We start from the raw sequence: 14,305 nt of genomic DNA, 5'->3' as shown, positions 1-14,305 counted from the left end.
GGGGATTTCTTCTCCAGCATACTTCAACTACGCTCTTTTCTGGTACTCATTTCTTTCTGCTGTGTGCGTCAGACAGAGTAGACAGGGCAACATGCATTGCTGAATGCATTGTTTGAGCACAAAATATAAATCTCAATTTAAAAATATGGCACTTAATAAATGCGACTAAACTAAAGCAATTCTATGTTCTGCTACTGCTAGCTGCTGTCTGAACATCTTTTGTGTCCAAGCAGCAGCTTCATACACATCTAGGAAAATACACAAAATGCAGAACGAAGAGATTATTCAGGGCAACCTATTAACAGTAGTCCCCAAAAGATGTATATTTCATTTTTGTCTTCCTTTGTAAAGGAACGAACAATGTAGTGTGTTTGTTGAATTACGACACAATATGTAGTGTAATTAATTTTAAAATCATCTTTTAAAGCCTACCATCTTTGCCACCTTATATACCAGAGGTGCAGATTTTACGAATGTTATCTGATCCACAGCTCCAGCAGGACTCATGAAGACAGATAGTCTTTATCTCAAAACAATAAGCATCTCTCCATGTATTTCTAGGAAATTAGTTATTTCCAGTTTCCTGGTGAGTTACTGATGAGGATGCTGAAAATGTTGATTCTCCCTCTGGTTGTCTCAAGGTAAGTGAGGACAACGATTGTTCCAATAACTTTTGAAGTTTCCTAAATGATACATGTCATCACCACTCTTTTAGTTTTAATTGAATTAATGTCAAAGTGCCAGAAGCATTACTGACTGCTGTACATTCATTTATTCATTTATTTATAGTGGAGCTATGAACATGTTTTTTAATCGATAGGATCATTTCCGCAATACCTCATATAGGTATTATTTGCTGAATATCTAATGATTTTTTTTTAATTGATGTTTTCTTCTGTCCTTGTAATGAGGAGACCTTTTCCTTCAAGCTAAGTAGAAGTTAAATATATGGAATAAATAACCCATCTTAAAGCCTACTTTAAACAATTTAAACAATACACTATACAAGTAAGATGAAGAAGCACAGTTAATGTACAGTCTTCCGCAGTATTTTGAGGGATGTGCTATAGTATGATGAACATTGAAAAACGTGTCTCCAGTGTACTAATAATACATGCCTGGCTTCAGCTGGAAGTGAAAGTGATCTCTTAGTACATTAAATGCATAACCTTTAATGGTGCCACTTTATCAGTAGCAGAGTTAATGATCTCGATCCTGGTACTGACGGATGGTGCACAGTGGCTGCCTTTGTAGCTGGTGGCCTGACTTAAGATAGTTTATTCTCTCCTCTAAGTTTGACTGTCTTCCAACTGACTACAGCCACAAACACCAGTTGGATGGCCAAAAGCTCCCTCATGCGCCCAATGCTGAGAGGAGATATAAGGAGAAATGGAGAGTAACAAAGCTAACTTTACCTTACCAGATCTGAGAAAAAATTCTCGCAATATTTGATGCCTTTCCTTGAAGCCTCAGCTTCTGGAACCTAATACATACACCAAAACCTCATCTTCCACTTTAAGAAAATAATAAATTTCTAGACTTCAGATCACCGAGAGTCAATGAAAATCAATACAACCCAGCACCAATTTTATTTTTAAATCATCTACCTTTACATCTGCCTTCTCATGTTTTTTCACATAATGAAGCTGAGTTATAGTGCTTCGTGCCTGAAACTGGCCATATCAGCATAGACTTACACCTGGTTCTGCCCCACAGTGCTGGGGAACATCAAGAAAACGCGTGTTAAGATATTTTTTTGAGAGGTAAAAGGAGAGTTTTCCAAGGAAAACAAAATCTTGCATGAGGAAGTGATGTAGTAAGGAGGACAGAAAAGGGCTGGAGCAGTCACATGCTCTTCCCTAAAATGTATAGTTCTTTGGACCCTTTTGTCTTTTTAGAGATGTCAGGAGGAGTGACCGCACAGTGGGGAAGAGCTGCTCTGACAAAGCCTGTGATAGCTCTAGGTTACCTACAGGTGTGTCAGCAGTGAATCTGTAAGGTGCACTGTTAGAACTGGTGGACTCCATCCTCTGGAGAAGGAAGAGAAGAAACTTTACACATCTTCAAAGGGATTAACTCTCTTTGCAAGACAGTATGAGTCTGTCTGCCTGTATAACAACCTAACCATTACTTGCTATTGCATACTGAAACTTCAGGTTTTTGCAAGCAAAAAATACTCCAGATGTAATTACATCCTTGTACAGTCCTTTCTTTTTTTGACAACAAGCACAGTGTTTCCCACACATACATTTCACAAAATCAGTAAACCAGTGCTCTGTATTTCTACCAATCTACATGCACATTTCAACTCAATTTCTTTGTGGATTTGGAATAATTTCATCCATCCTGCAGGAGCAATGGCATTGAAATGATCTTTTAAATTACTTTGTATTATTGTTTACAAAAGCCGGTTTACAGCACCATGAAAAGCTCTAAATCTTACTCTCTTAGTTGAAATTAATGCAAGTTTTTTCCTTCAACTAACAAGTAAAATAATTACTTGAAAAGGAAAGGTGAGAAAGGAAGTTTGAGATAGGCACACAGTGCAAAATACCCTGTCTCCAAGTCCAGAGTTTTATCTTGAAGGTTTGTAGCAGAAGTAAAAGTTGGCAAGTGTGTGGCTCAGAAGACTGATACTAGACTAGAAAATCTTGCAGTTATAGGTCACTAGAACAAATCCAGCCTTAAACAGAAATGGCTGAAAATTTGTACTAACCCTCTTTCGACCTGATAGAGCATCAAAACAGCAACTTTGCAGATTGTATCTATTAGGAATGAGAAACTGATGGTATAGTCAGGTGTCTTTGAATGGTGTTTATTTTAAAAGTTCCTTGAAAGCAGAAGAAATCAGTCGAACAACAAGAGGCTGTTTCTTCAATGTACAGTTCCTTGTTTTATCCAACTATGTCTCAGCACCTGGAAGTGCTGTGTCTCAGAGCTCCTGTACCTGTTTCTGATGTCTCCTGTCACCTGTGGTCTTACTTTTTGGTTTTCAACAGACAGAAAAGTCTTGAAAAAGCAGCCACCAGTAAAACTAGCCTACCAGTTTGTTGTTGTTGTGATGTGGACCTTCACTGAGGATGGGGATTGATATTATTTCAGTTATCTAGTTACATAAACAAGCTTCATAGTATCACACAATGACTCTAAAGAAGTATATATTGATTTCACCCATCCTCTGCCTGAGGTTTAGCCTGTTCATACCTATTAGTGTCCACTAAGCGTTTTGTGCATAGAGTTTGCTCTTAGTGATGAGAACTGGTACTCACACAACAAAGGATGCCATTAGCAACATAAAGAAATAAATTATGACAAATGGTTTGACAGTTTGTATCTGCCCTAGTAACACTCAGTTATAGGGAGTGTTACAAGACCAAATTTTAGACCCTGCAGATACCAGATGTACAATACTTATTATGTGTATAAACATAGGATACTACTTTTAAATCCAGGAATGGTAATATTAAGAGAGCTCAGAGGGAATAGGAGCCAAATCTGAATTCAGTTACACACTTACACTCTTCCTGAGTTCTTACTGAAGTTGGACAAGGGGATCTCCTCAGCAAGCCTGAAAGATTGACTGCAGGAGATCTGAAGTTTCCTGATTCTCTTCGGGACAGAGGCCTTGATCCTCATGTGACAATTGTAATATAAATAATCTATTTTCTCCCTCATATGCAAAAGGTTTCAGCAAATATCCTAGGTTTTCAAACATGCACACACATACATGGCAGTGACAGAGGTGGACCTCAGTGCATACGGCCCTGAGTCCTCTGACACGTTTAAAGAAGCATGGTCCAGGTCTTCAAACAGGCATCTGCTGACCAGTTGGCCCAAGGTGCTCAGATTTGTCAAGCCATGTTTCTCTCCCTCTAATGCGTTTCCTGGCGTGTGGAGGCTCAGCCTGTCCTACACCCTCTAGCCAGGAGGTGGCCCTGTCCAGAAGACAGAGGAACCAGGAATTGTTCTGGGTGCTCGGTCACCCCAGTGCAGGGGGGCCCTGTGTGCCTGGGGCCGTTCGTCTGAGGCGTTTTCTAACAGTGTGACCTACCCAGAGAATAATAAAATCCCTATTCTGTTTGGCTATGGTTAATTATAAACTTCCAGCTCCTCCATGTATCCTTCACCTGCAGGGAGTGCTTTCAGGACAAGTTGATTGGCAGAGATACCTGGGCATCGCTTTATTTTCTCAGCTTCTTAAACTGTTGAAATAATCAAATTTAATGTCAATGTCTTTGTGCTCTGCATGAAGCAAAAAACATGGGAGAAATACAAACACTCATCTTTCCCATGTGTATCTTCTCACACTTGCTAGAGATAAAAACCCTCTGACCAAATCCTGTCTGTGCCACCAGTGCCAGGCTTTCCCCTCCCCTCGGACTGTCTTTGTCCATCTGCCCGTTCCCTGCCCCATCATCTTCATCTCAGGTTACCAGTTTTGTACTGATCAACTTCCAGTGCGCCAGAAACTTGATTTCCAATAAGCGTAACTGCGTTGACTTAAGTTTTTTGGGGAGGTTGTTATTGAAACCTGATCTGTTAGAACTTCATATCTTGTTGTGACAGGTTTTGAAGAAACTGCAAACTCTGGCTGAAAAATTTACCACTGCTGTGGCATTTACAATGCTTCTTTTTGGCATGGATTCCTTCCAGTAGGCAGAGAGCTCACACTGTGGCATTTACTCCAGGGAGGAAATTGAATTCTGTTCCAAATGCAGAGGTGGGAGTGAGTCCGCAGGGGAGGAGGAGGAGGGAGAGGAGGAGGAGGTCTGGCTCCCAGTGCCCTGTAGAGCTCTGGGCTGGCAGAACCGCCATGTGCACTGGACCTCCTGCATCTTCAGAGATTAACTGCAAAATGTGTGTGCTGCCGCTCCATAAGGCAGGCTGGAGAAGAGGCAGGACTTGCAGCCCCTGGGTCTTATTTCAAGATAATACTAGAAGCGCACAGAATATTTCTTTCCTGTACTCAGCCATATAGTTTCACAGACCCTACAGGAACCTAATTCTCTCTTTCAGAGCCTTCCATCCCCTCTGTGTAGTTTGAGAGTAAAATGAATTAAAATGTTATTAGTAAGGGCTCTCACACACAGAGTTTGACTGCATAAGCCTTGCTTCTTCAGAAGAGCAGGCTAAAGCCAGTTACACAGGTTTAGACGAGCTGAACCGGTTGAGTTCTCTTTGTCTTATATGTCTGTCTGTGTATGTAACAGAATATTGCATCCTTTATTTCAAAACTCTCCTTGTTTATATGATTAAGCTTTTATCTGGTAGTAGATGTAGGACTCAGTTTTCTGAGACTATGATTAGCAGTAAGCACTGGGACTACTTGTGGGAAGAGTTGTCAGGGCAGAATTGAACTGTTCAGCTACCTAACAGGCTTCTAACCCCGGTGAATATTCCATTTAGAAAAAGCCATTTGTTTTGTTTAAGCTTAGGATAATTATTACGGTTTTTATGTATTTACTACTAACTGTTTTCTAGACAATTAAGAAATAATGTTTAGGAGAGATTTGATCCTTTTCCATGTGCAGAATCTGTTAAAAGAAAAGTTATTCCTTTTATAGTCAAATCTAAATAACTGATTTGACCTGCATTTTTTTAAATTATAAAGCTTGTTCCACTTAGTATGTTGTGTCTGATACAAGCAAGTGTATGCTAATAAAATTTTATATTTATTTGAAGGCTCATTTGGGGGTAGTAATACGTATTTTTTACTATTAGGGTTTTGTTGCTGAATTAAATACGATATGCTAAATATAGAACTGTCTGTCTTTAAGGGGATTCCTGTCCATAATGCTGTCAGTTCTGGTAATCCCTTATCCTTCTGCTCAGATTCCTGAGTGGGTCATTCTTATTCATGCTGTTGAAGCCTAGTATTTAATTAGAACCTACTCCGTTATAGTACCCTCTTTCCCATATAATTTTTTTTTTCACAGTTCTCCGATTTGGGGAACGTGTTGGCATTTTAACATCCCACTAATGAAAAATATTGCTCATTCTCTTTTAATGTAATTCTGTCATTGTTCACCTGTACTGTGCCATACAAAATTTCACTTCTCAAGACTCCTTAGTTGAACAGCTGACAGCTATATAAACTCTGCAAGAGGATGTGGAGATGCTCTGGGTGCAAGCAGATGTGAACTCACTTAGCACCCGAGCCAAACTGGGCAGACTGGTGCCAGATCCATGCCGGAAGCTGTATAGCCGCATTAGCATGGCTTTGCGCCCAAGCTCGTATGTGAAGGGCTAATGTGGCTGCTTCCGGACCAGCCTCGGCAGCGCGGAGCGAAGGCGGAGTGAATTCATGTCTGTCTGCCGTGGTCTGTGCAGACATACCCTAAATAACTTCACAGCAACAGTATATTCTGTGGGAGTCTAGGGCTTGATAAGAACACTCTGTGAGACAGACCATTAGCTTGGGTAAATTGTGTTGTGCACTTATATTGTTTTGCTTACTGTCAGCTGTAGATGAAACTGGTGATAGACCACAGACTGCAGATTATTCATCTGGTTTACTATTTAAGCTTACAATTTGTTAGATATGAAAAATTTGACCCAAACACTCAGACAAAGGCTAGTACTAAAATTTGCAATCTATGTCTTCTACACTGATTACAGATCACTGCCAATTGTGGTCCATATAATTTCTATTCAGAAGGAAAAAGCACATCTCTAAAAGGCTATGAAATATCTCTTTTTTTCAAGTTTATCATTAAATTTAAACCAAGAGGACAGCCAAAATTAGTTCACTAAATAATACTGATTTATATGAATGACAATATGCGTGGCACTATTTCTTCTAACCCATTCCTGGTACTGAGAGATGCTTTCTATGTTGTCTTGACAGATTCACATAATTTAACTGAAGCCTGAATAGGAAAGGATAGATAACATAAGCTTCTGGTCAGTTTTGCCTTGGTCTTTTCTGCTATGGATGAGTTAAACTATTCCCTCTGGTCATTGCTTCCTAAATACCAGTTGCTCTGTTCTTGTGCTTGTGCAGCTGCCAAACTGGGGCATAATCAAGTGCAATCAAATTTATGTACTGTATGATCACTGTATTATCTAGTGAGGTGTTGAGGAGCAGCTCAAAAAGCCGCCTACAGCTCTCTGAGGAGCCTGCTCAGAGCAATGTTTTATCATGTACCAAAGCAGCTGTATTTTCCATAGAATTCGATTGCTCTTGGAAACACAGGGCTTTTTCTTCACATTATTAAACTCTGGATTTTCCTGTCTATTTAACCTGTGTTACCTTGGCAATAGAAAAATAATGGCACTTGGTAACAACTTTTCCCCGACAGAGGAGGGTGAACCTTCTGCTGGGTTAGTATGGGAAAATCTGTGGAATACATGGATGATAATGTAAAGTGTGTATAATGTCCCATTTTTGAACTACCTCTCATGTGTATCACTGTAATGTAAATAACAATAAAAATACATTTCACCTCAGTGAGAACAAGCTGTTAGCCCTTTCCTAGGATATGCTATCTACAGTCTTTATTGTGGAGAAAGTCAGTCTAGAGATGTGGGCTTTAAGGAGATGACTAGAGGGGATAAATACACTTACTTTCAGAGTGAAAAGCAAAAACTGTACTTGGACGAAACTGAAAGTGAAGGATTACCCAAGGGTAAGAAGAACTGGCCAGACAGCACTCTCACTTGACACCATTATACTACTTTAAATTATCCATATCGCTATTATGATGCAGAACTGATGTCAGATTACCCAAGTTCTCCAAAGGATGCTTTGAGATTGCCTGAGCTTGTAGAGGAAAATTCCATGCTACCTTCTTAGGAAACCTTACTAAGAATCCCTCCTCCATGCCTCAGACATCTTCAGAGGGCTCACTACATTACAATCTGTAACATTATTGATGTTCTTAGCTGTGTTTAGGAATACAGAGTCTAATGGTCAGATCTCCTACTGTCTTCTAGTGTTTTCGTTTGCTCGTGCTACCTAGAAGTGTTTTGGTGAAAAATGACGTATTCCAGAGTTATGGACATCATAGTGACACAGTTGGACCAAGTCAGTACAAATTATTTAGGCATAGGGGTCTAGTGATGTGCAATAAACATCTATGGTCACAAAGTGAATGGGTGTGGAAAGCACTGAAGTAATTACAAATGGGGTATGAGCAGTTTGTGACCTGGCAGAATTTTCCTGTAGTTCTTTAAGAGCTCTAAAATACTTAGTGTCTTGCAAAAGAAATGGCAATGATATGTGGAGCTTGAGGGGCTGGCTTGATTCCCTCTGTTTCCTTAGGATAAAAACGTGTATGAACTATAAACAGTTGAATAAATCTAATATTTCTTTATAATCCAAATTTGTGTTTCAAATCCTTTTACCTTTTTCTTAATCTAAAAACACTTGAAAGAACTGACAGAACAGAAAATCAGCTATTATTAAAATTCTTGGCTCTTTCCACAGATGTGAAGCTGCACATCCATATTTAACAGATAATTTGTTTTTGTTTGCATCCTGACCTTTTAATTTAGGAAAAAAATTTTTCTTTTTAATCAGAACAGCTGAAGTCTATAAGCCAGCCTGAATTTTTCATGAGCTACACTACACTGTCTCAGATCTCCTTTATGAGTCAGTGATCAAAGGTTGCTGTTTGTCTCTTTCAGCATTCATAGGTGTATCAGTATAGCCTCACATATTGGGCTGTTTGGGAGGAAGCAGTGACAGAATAACCGTTGGATATCACTGTGTGCTGTACAAAGTCCTGCCTTGTTTACGTTAGTCCGTAAAAAACAACTTTCCTATTGTACACTGAGAAAACACAAAGCATGATGTGAATTCCTGGCAGAATTTTTGCAGTATATGTCAGTTTATCACTAACAGTTACAAGTGTTAGATAATAAGGAAAAGGAGACCTCAACATTATGGGTTAAAAATAAAATTCTTACTATTTTATAAAGCATTATTTAAAAAACAGAATCTGAAAAAGCTGCATGTTATGATGTACTAGAAATGCAGATTTAGTTTCTTTTGTAGATTTCGGCTTCTTTTCCAGCAGCCTACCTGTAAAATTAAACACAATCACTGCAAATAGTGTGTTGCAGACAGTGAGATCTTCTAACATATTGGTCATTGTTTGAAGATCAAGAGCCAGATTTTCCATCATGGTGGGCACCTTTGAGCTTCTACTGTGTTAGTAAAATAGCTATATATTGAGGCTCTCTGAAAAGCTAATTCACATTTTGAGTGCTATTTACAGCTGACAATCTAACCATCCAGAAACTGCTGCCATAGTCCTATTTGTAAAACAGCGTCCACTTTTTAAATTTTTTTTTTGAGTGTAGACACTATTTTCATTTATATCAAGATATGTAAACTTTAAAAATGCTGGTTCATATTACTTCATTTTCAAAGGAGATGAACCTTAGTAGCACCCTGGACCTTCAGGAGGATTCTAGCCTTCTCGTCTCTCTTGAAAATCATGCTGTGATACTATGAAACTTGTAATAATACATGACATTTGAGATCATTCCACTGACTACAAGTGATCATGAGGTTTCCTTAGTTGTGTCCAGATCAGCAGAAGCCTGTTAGAACACCAGCAGTCTGCAAAACTGTTGGAGTCTGAGGAAGATTCACAGAGAGTCTAGGTGTCATTTTATTACCTGTCTAGACTGTACACAAACACACACAGAAAGTGTGCTCATCTTACAAATGGGCTGCCCTTCTACAGGCGCACAACACATGACTGATCCAGCTTAGTTCAGGGTGTGAACATGGATTATTGCAGGATTTTGTCTTGCTCTGTACTTAGATAAATGGTGTCATGCCACACGAGAGGTCCTGGCATCACTCAAAAGTGGGTGGATGTGACTGGAGGTGTAGGGTGGCACCAGCTTCCAACCAAGATGCCACTTGATTGTCTGTAATATGTATACAGGTGCAGACCAGTAGATGTGCTCACTAGCTGTTTGCAAATGTATGGGCAGCAGGCATTTCTTCCTGTGAAGTGTGATATGACATCTGGAGATGAAAACCAAAACTGTAACGTATCACTGTAAGTAAGGACAGATCATGTAGGGCGAAGCAGAGACAGGGACAGGCTACAATCCTCCCACCAGTATCACTGTCACTCTGGCGTGTGATGACACCACCAGCCTTCTCTATTGCAGCCATGGCAGTATCTTGGTCTTGTAGTTATTCTGTCATGTTAGAAGAAAGCAAAAGAATATCCTGGAAAGAAAGAGTCATTCTGATCCCTCTTTCTCACTGCTGAAATTATTTTAAATACACTAGAGACTAAGAGCAAAATCAAGCATCAAAGTATAGAAAGAGCCAGAGAAAGTTTCCTATCTTTTTCTCTCATTACTACAAAGAGTCTTATTTTTTTTATTGCAAACTCTTCCTCCATAAATGGTACCTCCATGGAAGTGAAGCAACCTGTCATGAAAGCACAGATAGCTGGCCACAGATGAGGAAAATTCTGATGGTCCACTGCAACAGAGAGATCACTTCAGGCATATTTTTCTTCACTGCAAATTGTTTGTCTTTAAATAAAGTGCCTTAATTTATCTGTTTCCTTGTCTATAAAATGGAGATACTGCCTTCCTGAATGACAGTAGGTTATATTAGTAAAGCATTTTAAGATGATTAAATGGCTTGTGCTATGGAAATTGAGATTATTACCATGTTGAAACTTGGAGGCACTGACCTTGACAAAAAGGTAAGCGACAGCCTGCCTGTATGATCAAGCAGCATTAGGGAAGCCAGCACTTCACTTCCATGATGCTCAACTGTAATATAATCATCTCTAATGTAGCTGTTAGAGGAGCTTCCCAGCCTCACTGGGAGAACTTACTCAGGAAGGTCTTTCTACGGCATGCAATTACAAAATGAGAATGCAAGGGAGGGTACGGGATGAATGAAAACAAACATGATTCTAGGAACAACTGTTCATGGTTAATACTTGACCATTACTTCTTGACAGGATTAATGTCTTTCTAATCACACTAATCCCTTCTGATAACTTTATCCATAATCCATCTATTTCAAAGCAACATCCAGATGGCTTCTGGTGGAGAGGAAGGCAAAATAAACGTGCAGAATGGGGTCTTAAGAGCCACTTTTTGTATTTTCCCTTTCTGGGGATATAGGTTTTTATCTTGAGACAGGTCAAAAAATGTGTTTTTTATCAGAAAGGAACAGAAAAAACTAGAGAATTGCAGAGAAGATAGAAAGTTCTATTTTTATTTGTAAATAAAATACTTCATAAGTACTCTGATACTTATCAGTGACAGCCAGAAAAAGCCTAAAGGTGCTCATAAGGGTTTAGATTAGATTTCTAAGATATTGAAAGAGCTCCCTTCCTCATTACATCAAAATTGCTATAGTAGTTTTGGGGTTTTATCCAGATTTCTCTCAAAGTAGACATGAAACTTGCTAATTAATAGTTTCATTGGTTTGTACTATTATCAATATTTTAAACAACCTAGTAACTGGCTTTACATTTTTAATGAGTCACATATAATAATAATTCCTGCAGTTGTCGAGGTCTTCCCTTCTGTTTTCCCCTTAAAAGCTTAATCTAGGTTTCATTAGATCTTCCACTGAACCTGGCTTCTCTCTTTGCCTTCGTCCCTTAACAAGGACTCCATAAAGAAATAATTTATTGTAACCTTTCATAAATCACATAGATCACATAAATCACATGGATCAAATATCTGTCCTGTCATTCCGAACCTAACCGGATTCTGAGACTTGACAAGAATTAAAGGTACACTGTTTTTCATTCCATTCTGTTTCCTGAGAGTCTAGTAGTGGATGGCACAGGAACATCTTTGTTCAGTCATAGAAGCAGCTCAGGAAACTGTTGGGAAAGTTTTTATGTAGCCAAGAGTGTCTGATGAAAATTAGATTTAAAGGGAAAACCTGAACATGATACAGTGATCTTAAGTTAGACCATCTGGAAGCTTACTCCTCCTGACTTCTTTATTCTCTAGGAAGTAAGAAAAGTGCTTTTTCTTGTCGTTCTTTGGCCACATTATGTGAATGTTGGAGCTCTAGAGATCAATGGTGAGGAACTCCTGTGATGTAACTGTGTGTTACTTAGTTCATACAATAACTGTGATAATCAATATGTCTCTTGATCTTTATGTCTTCTGTCCTATTCCCTCTGACATCAAATGTATGAAGCCAAAAGAGAAATAGTTAATGAGTGATTACTGTCTCATACTAGTTACAGGCATTTCTTTCTGAAAATTATTCTGAGCAATTGCTGAAAATGACATGACCATTGTTGTTCCCCAGGCTTTGGAGAATTGCTTCCACTGATCCCTTCTTAAAACTGAGCATTGCAGGTCATGAAAAGCACAGGGCTTTGTCTGAACCCAGACCTTTGTTCATGCTTCTGTCACACCACAGCTACCCCCGTTGCACCTCTATAGTTAATTACTTTTGAGGACTTTCTCATCACAGCATGAACTGAGCATGACTTTATCTGGTGACAGGATAATCTCATTACAGATGATGATCTTGTTAATGAATATCCCCAAGACAGAGCAATCTCATTATTAGCCCCCTCAGGATTTGTCACCTAAGAGCCAAGGTATGAATAGATTCTGGCTGCACAACATCCCCCCCAGATCCTAATGGCCCAATGTCTTGAGGCTGAGGAGCACGCCCAAAGGTACATGAACCACTGGACATATTTAGTTAGGATTTTTGTCCCTAAGAACTTCTGGACATACTTCTCAGGTGAACAATCAAGACAGTTCAAGCGCTACGTGCAGGGTTCATCTCCCCGTTGTTCTGTAGAATGAGCACAACACAGCAGCATCAAGGACAACAGAAACAGTGTGGCTTTACCACATTGATAGTGGCTTCAGGGCAGTACCAGGAAAAGTGGTACAGAGTCTATCTCCTTGGTAGTGCCCTCTCCAATCAACCTGATTTTCATTTTTCCTTTTTTTTTTCTGGGAAGGTTAGGGTTGGGGATGAAAAGGTGCTCAAGTCTAGTGCAATATAGGTGTCTCCTTTGGGCATCAATGAGCTGTTGAACAGGCTGAATGGCCTGCGAAGCCTCAGCCTGCGAGAAGAGTTCAGTCCTAGAAATCTAATAACAACATAGAGATTGTTTTACAGAAAACTAACACATTAATTTGAGCCAAATGTTTTATCAACATTAACTCAACTGTTTTATAAAAAAAAAAGTTTTAGAATATTTGCTCTTGTGTATGGACCCATCCAAGGGGAATGCCAAGGAAGTAGATATCAGTGCTGCGTTTGTACACAGTGCTTTACGGACATGCAGAAAAGTGGAATTTTTGTCAACTACAATGATAAAAGAGAAGGAAAATCAATGGTTACAAGAGTGAGAGTTATCGAGATGCTGATTTTCTAAATGATCCATATTACAGTGCAACCAATGTTTTCCCTTGCTCCTACAGTATTAACAAAACCCATGCTAGATGAGAGACTGGCAATGCAGAAAAGCAATACATTTTCTTAATTAATTTAGTGGATAGCAGGAACCTGAGCACTAAATCCCACCCATTTGATTTTCATTAAATCTACTATGAAGGTTAAGCTGCACTTTAGCATTGGCGCTCAGCAGAGTGGGGTCAAGGAGATCTCATTCAAGGAAATGCAGCTTAGTAAATGACTGTTTCTGAGGAAAGGCCTGATAAACAGTTCTGGTTTATGAGAAAGCTAGCTAGACAGTGGGGCACATCAAATAGTAAATGCGGTATTTCATTTCACCTGCAGTTTTCCTGAGATGAATGCTTTGAAGAGTTTACAGAAACTTATTCATAGAATCATAGAATCATTTAGGTTGGAAAGGACCTTGAAGGTCATCGAGTCCAATCGTTAGCCTAGCACTGCCAACTCTGCTGCTCAACCATGTCCCTAAGCACCACATCTACACATCTTTTAAATACCTCCAGGGATGGTGACTCCACCACTTCCCCGGGCAGCCTGTTCCAATGCTTGACAACCCTTTCAGTGAAGAAATTTTTCCTCATATCCAATCTAAACCTCCCCTGGTGCAATCTGAGGCCACTTCCTCTTGTCCCATCACTTGTTACTTGGGAGAAGAGATCAACACCCACCTTGGTACAACTACCTTTCAGGTACTTGTAGAGAACGACAAGATCTCCCCTGAGCCTCTTTTGCTCCAAGCTAAACAACCCCAGTTCCTTCAGCCGCTCCCCATAAGACTTGTGCTCTAGACCCTTCACCAGCTTCATTCCCTTCTTTGGACACACTCCAGCACCTCAATGTCTTTCTTGAAGTGAGGGGCCAAAAACTGAACTCAGTATTTGAGATGCAGCCTCACCAGTGCTG

General features: G+C 39.6%; 1 protein-coding gene across 1 annotated transcript in view; it reads left to right on the top strand.

Annotated features, from left to right (window-relative positions):
* The window catches only part of SLC1A7 (solute carrier family 1 member 7), a 51,478-nt gene that overhangs the window by 638 nt on the left and 36,535 nt on the right, over window positions 1–14,305 (top strand). Inside the window, exon 2 of the mRNA XM_009984210.2 lies at window positions 562–641. Within this exon, the coding sequence (XP_009982512.1) occupies window positions 562–641 (80 nt within the window). The remainder of the gene's footprint in view (window positions 1–561; window positions 642–14,305) is intronic.

Source organism: Tauraco erythrolophus, chromosome 10 (genome assembly GCF_009769465.1).
Source record: "Tauraco erythrolophus isolate bTauEry1 chromosome 10, bTauEry1.pri, whole genome shotgun sequence".
NCBI classification, from domain to species: domain Eukaryota; kingdom Metazoa; phylum Chordata; class Aves; order Musophagiformes; family Musophagidae; genus Tauraco; species Tauraco erythrolophus.
Note: the sequence above shows the minus strand (reverse complement) of the source record. Positions and strands in the feature narration are given on the sequence as shown.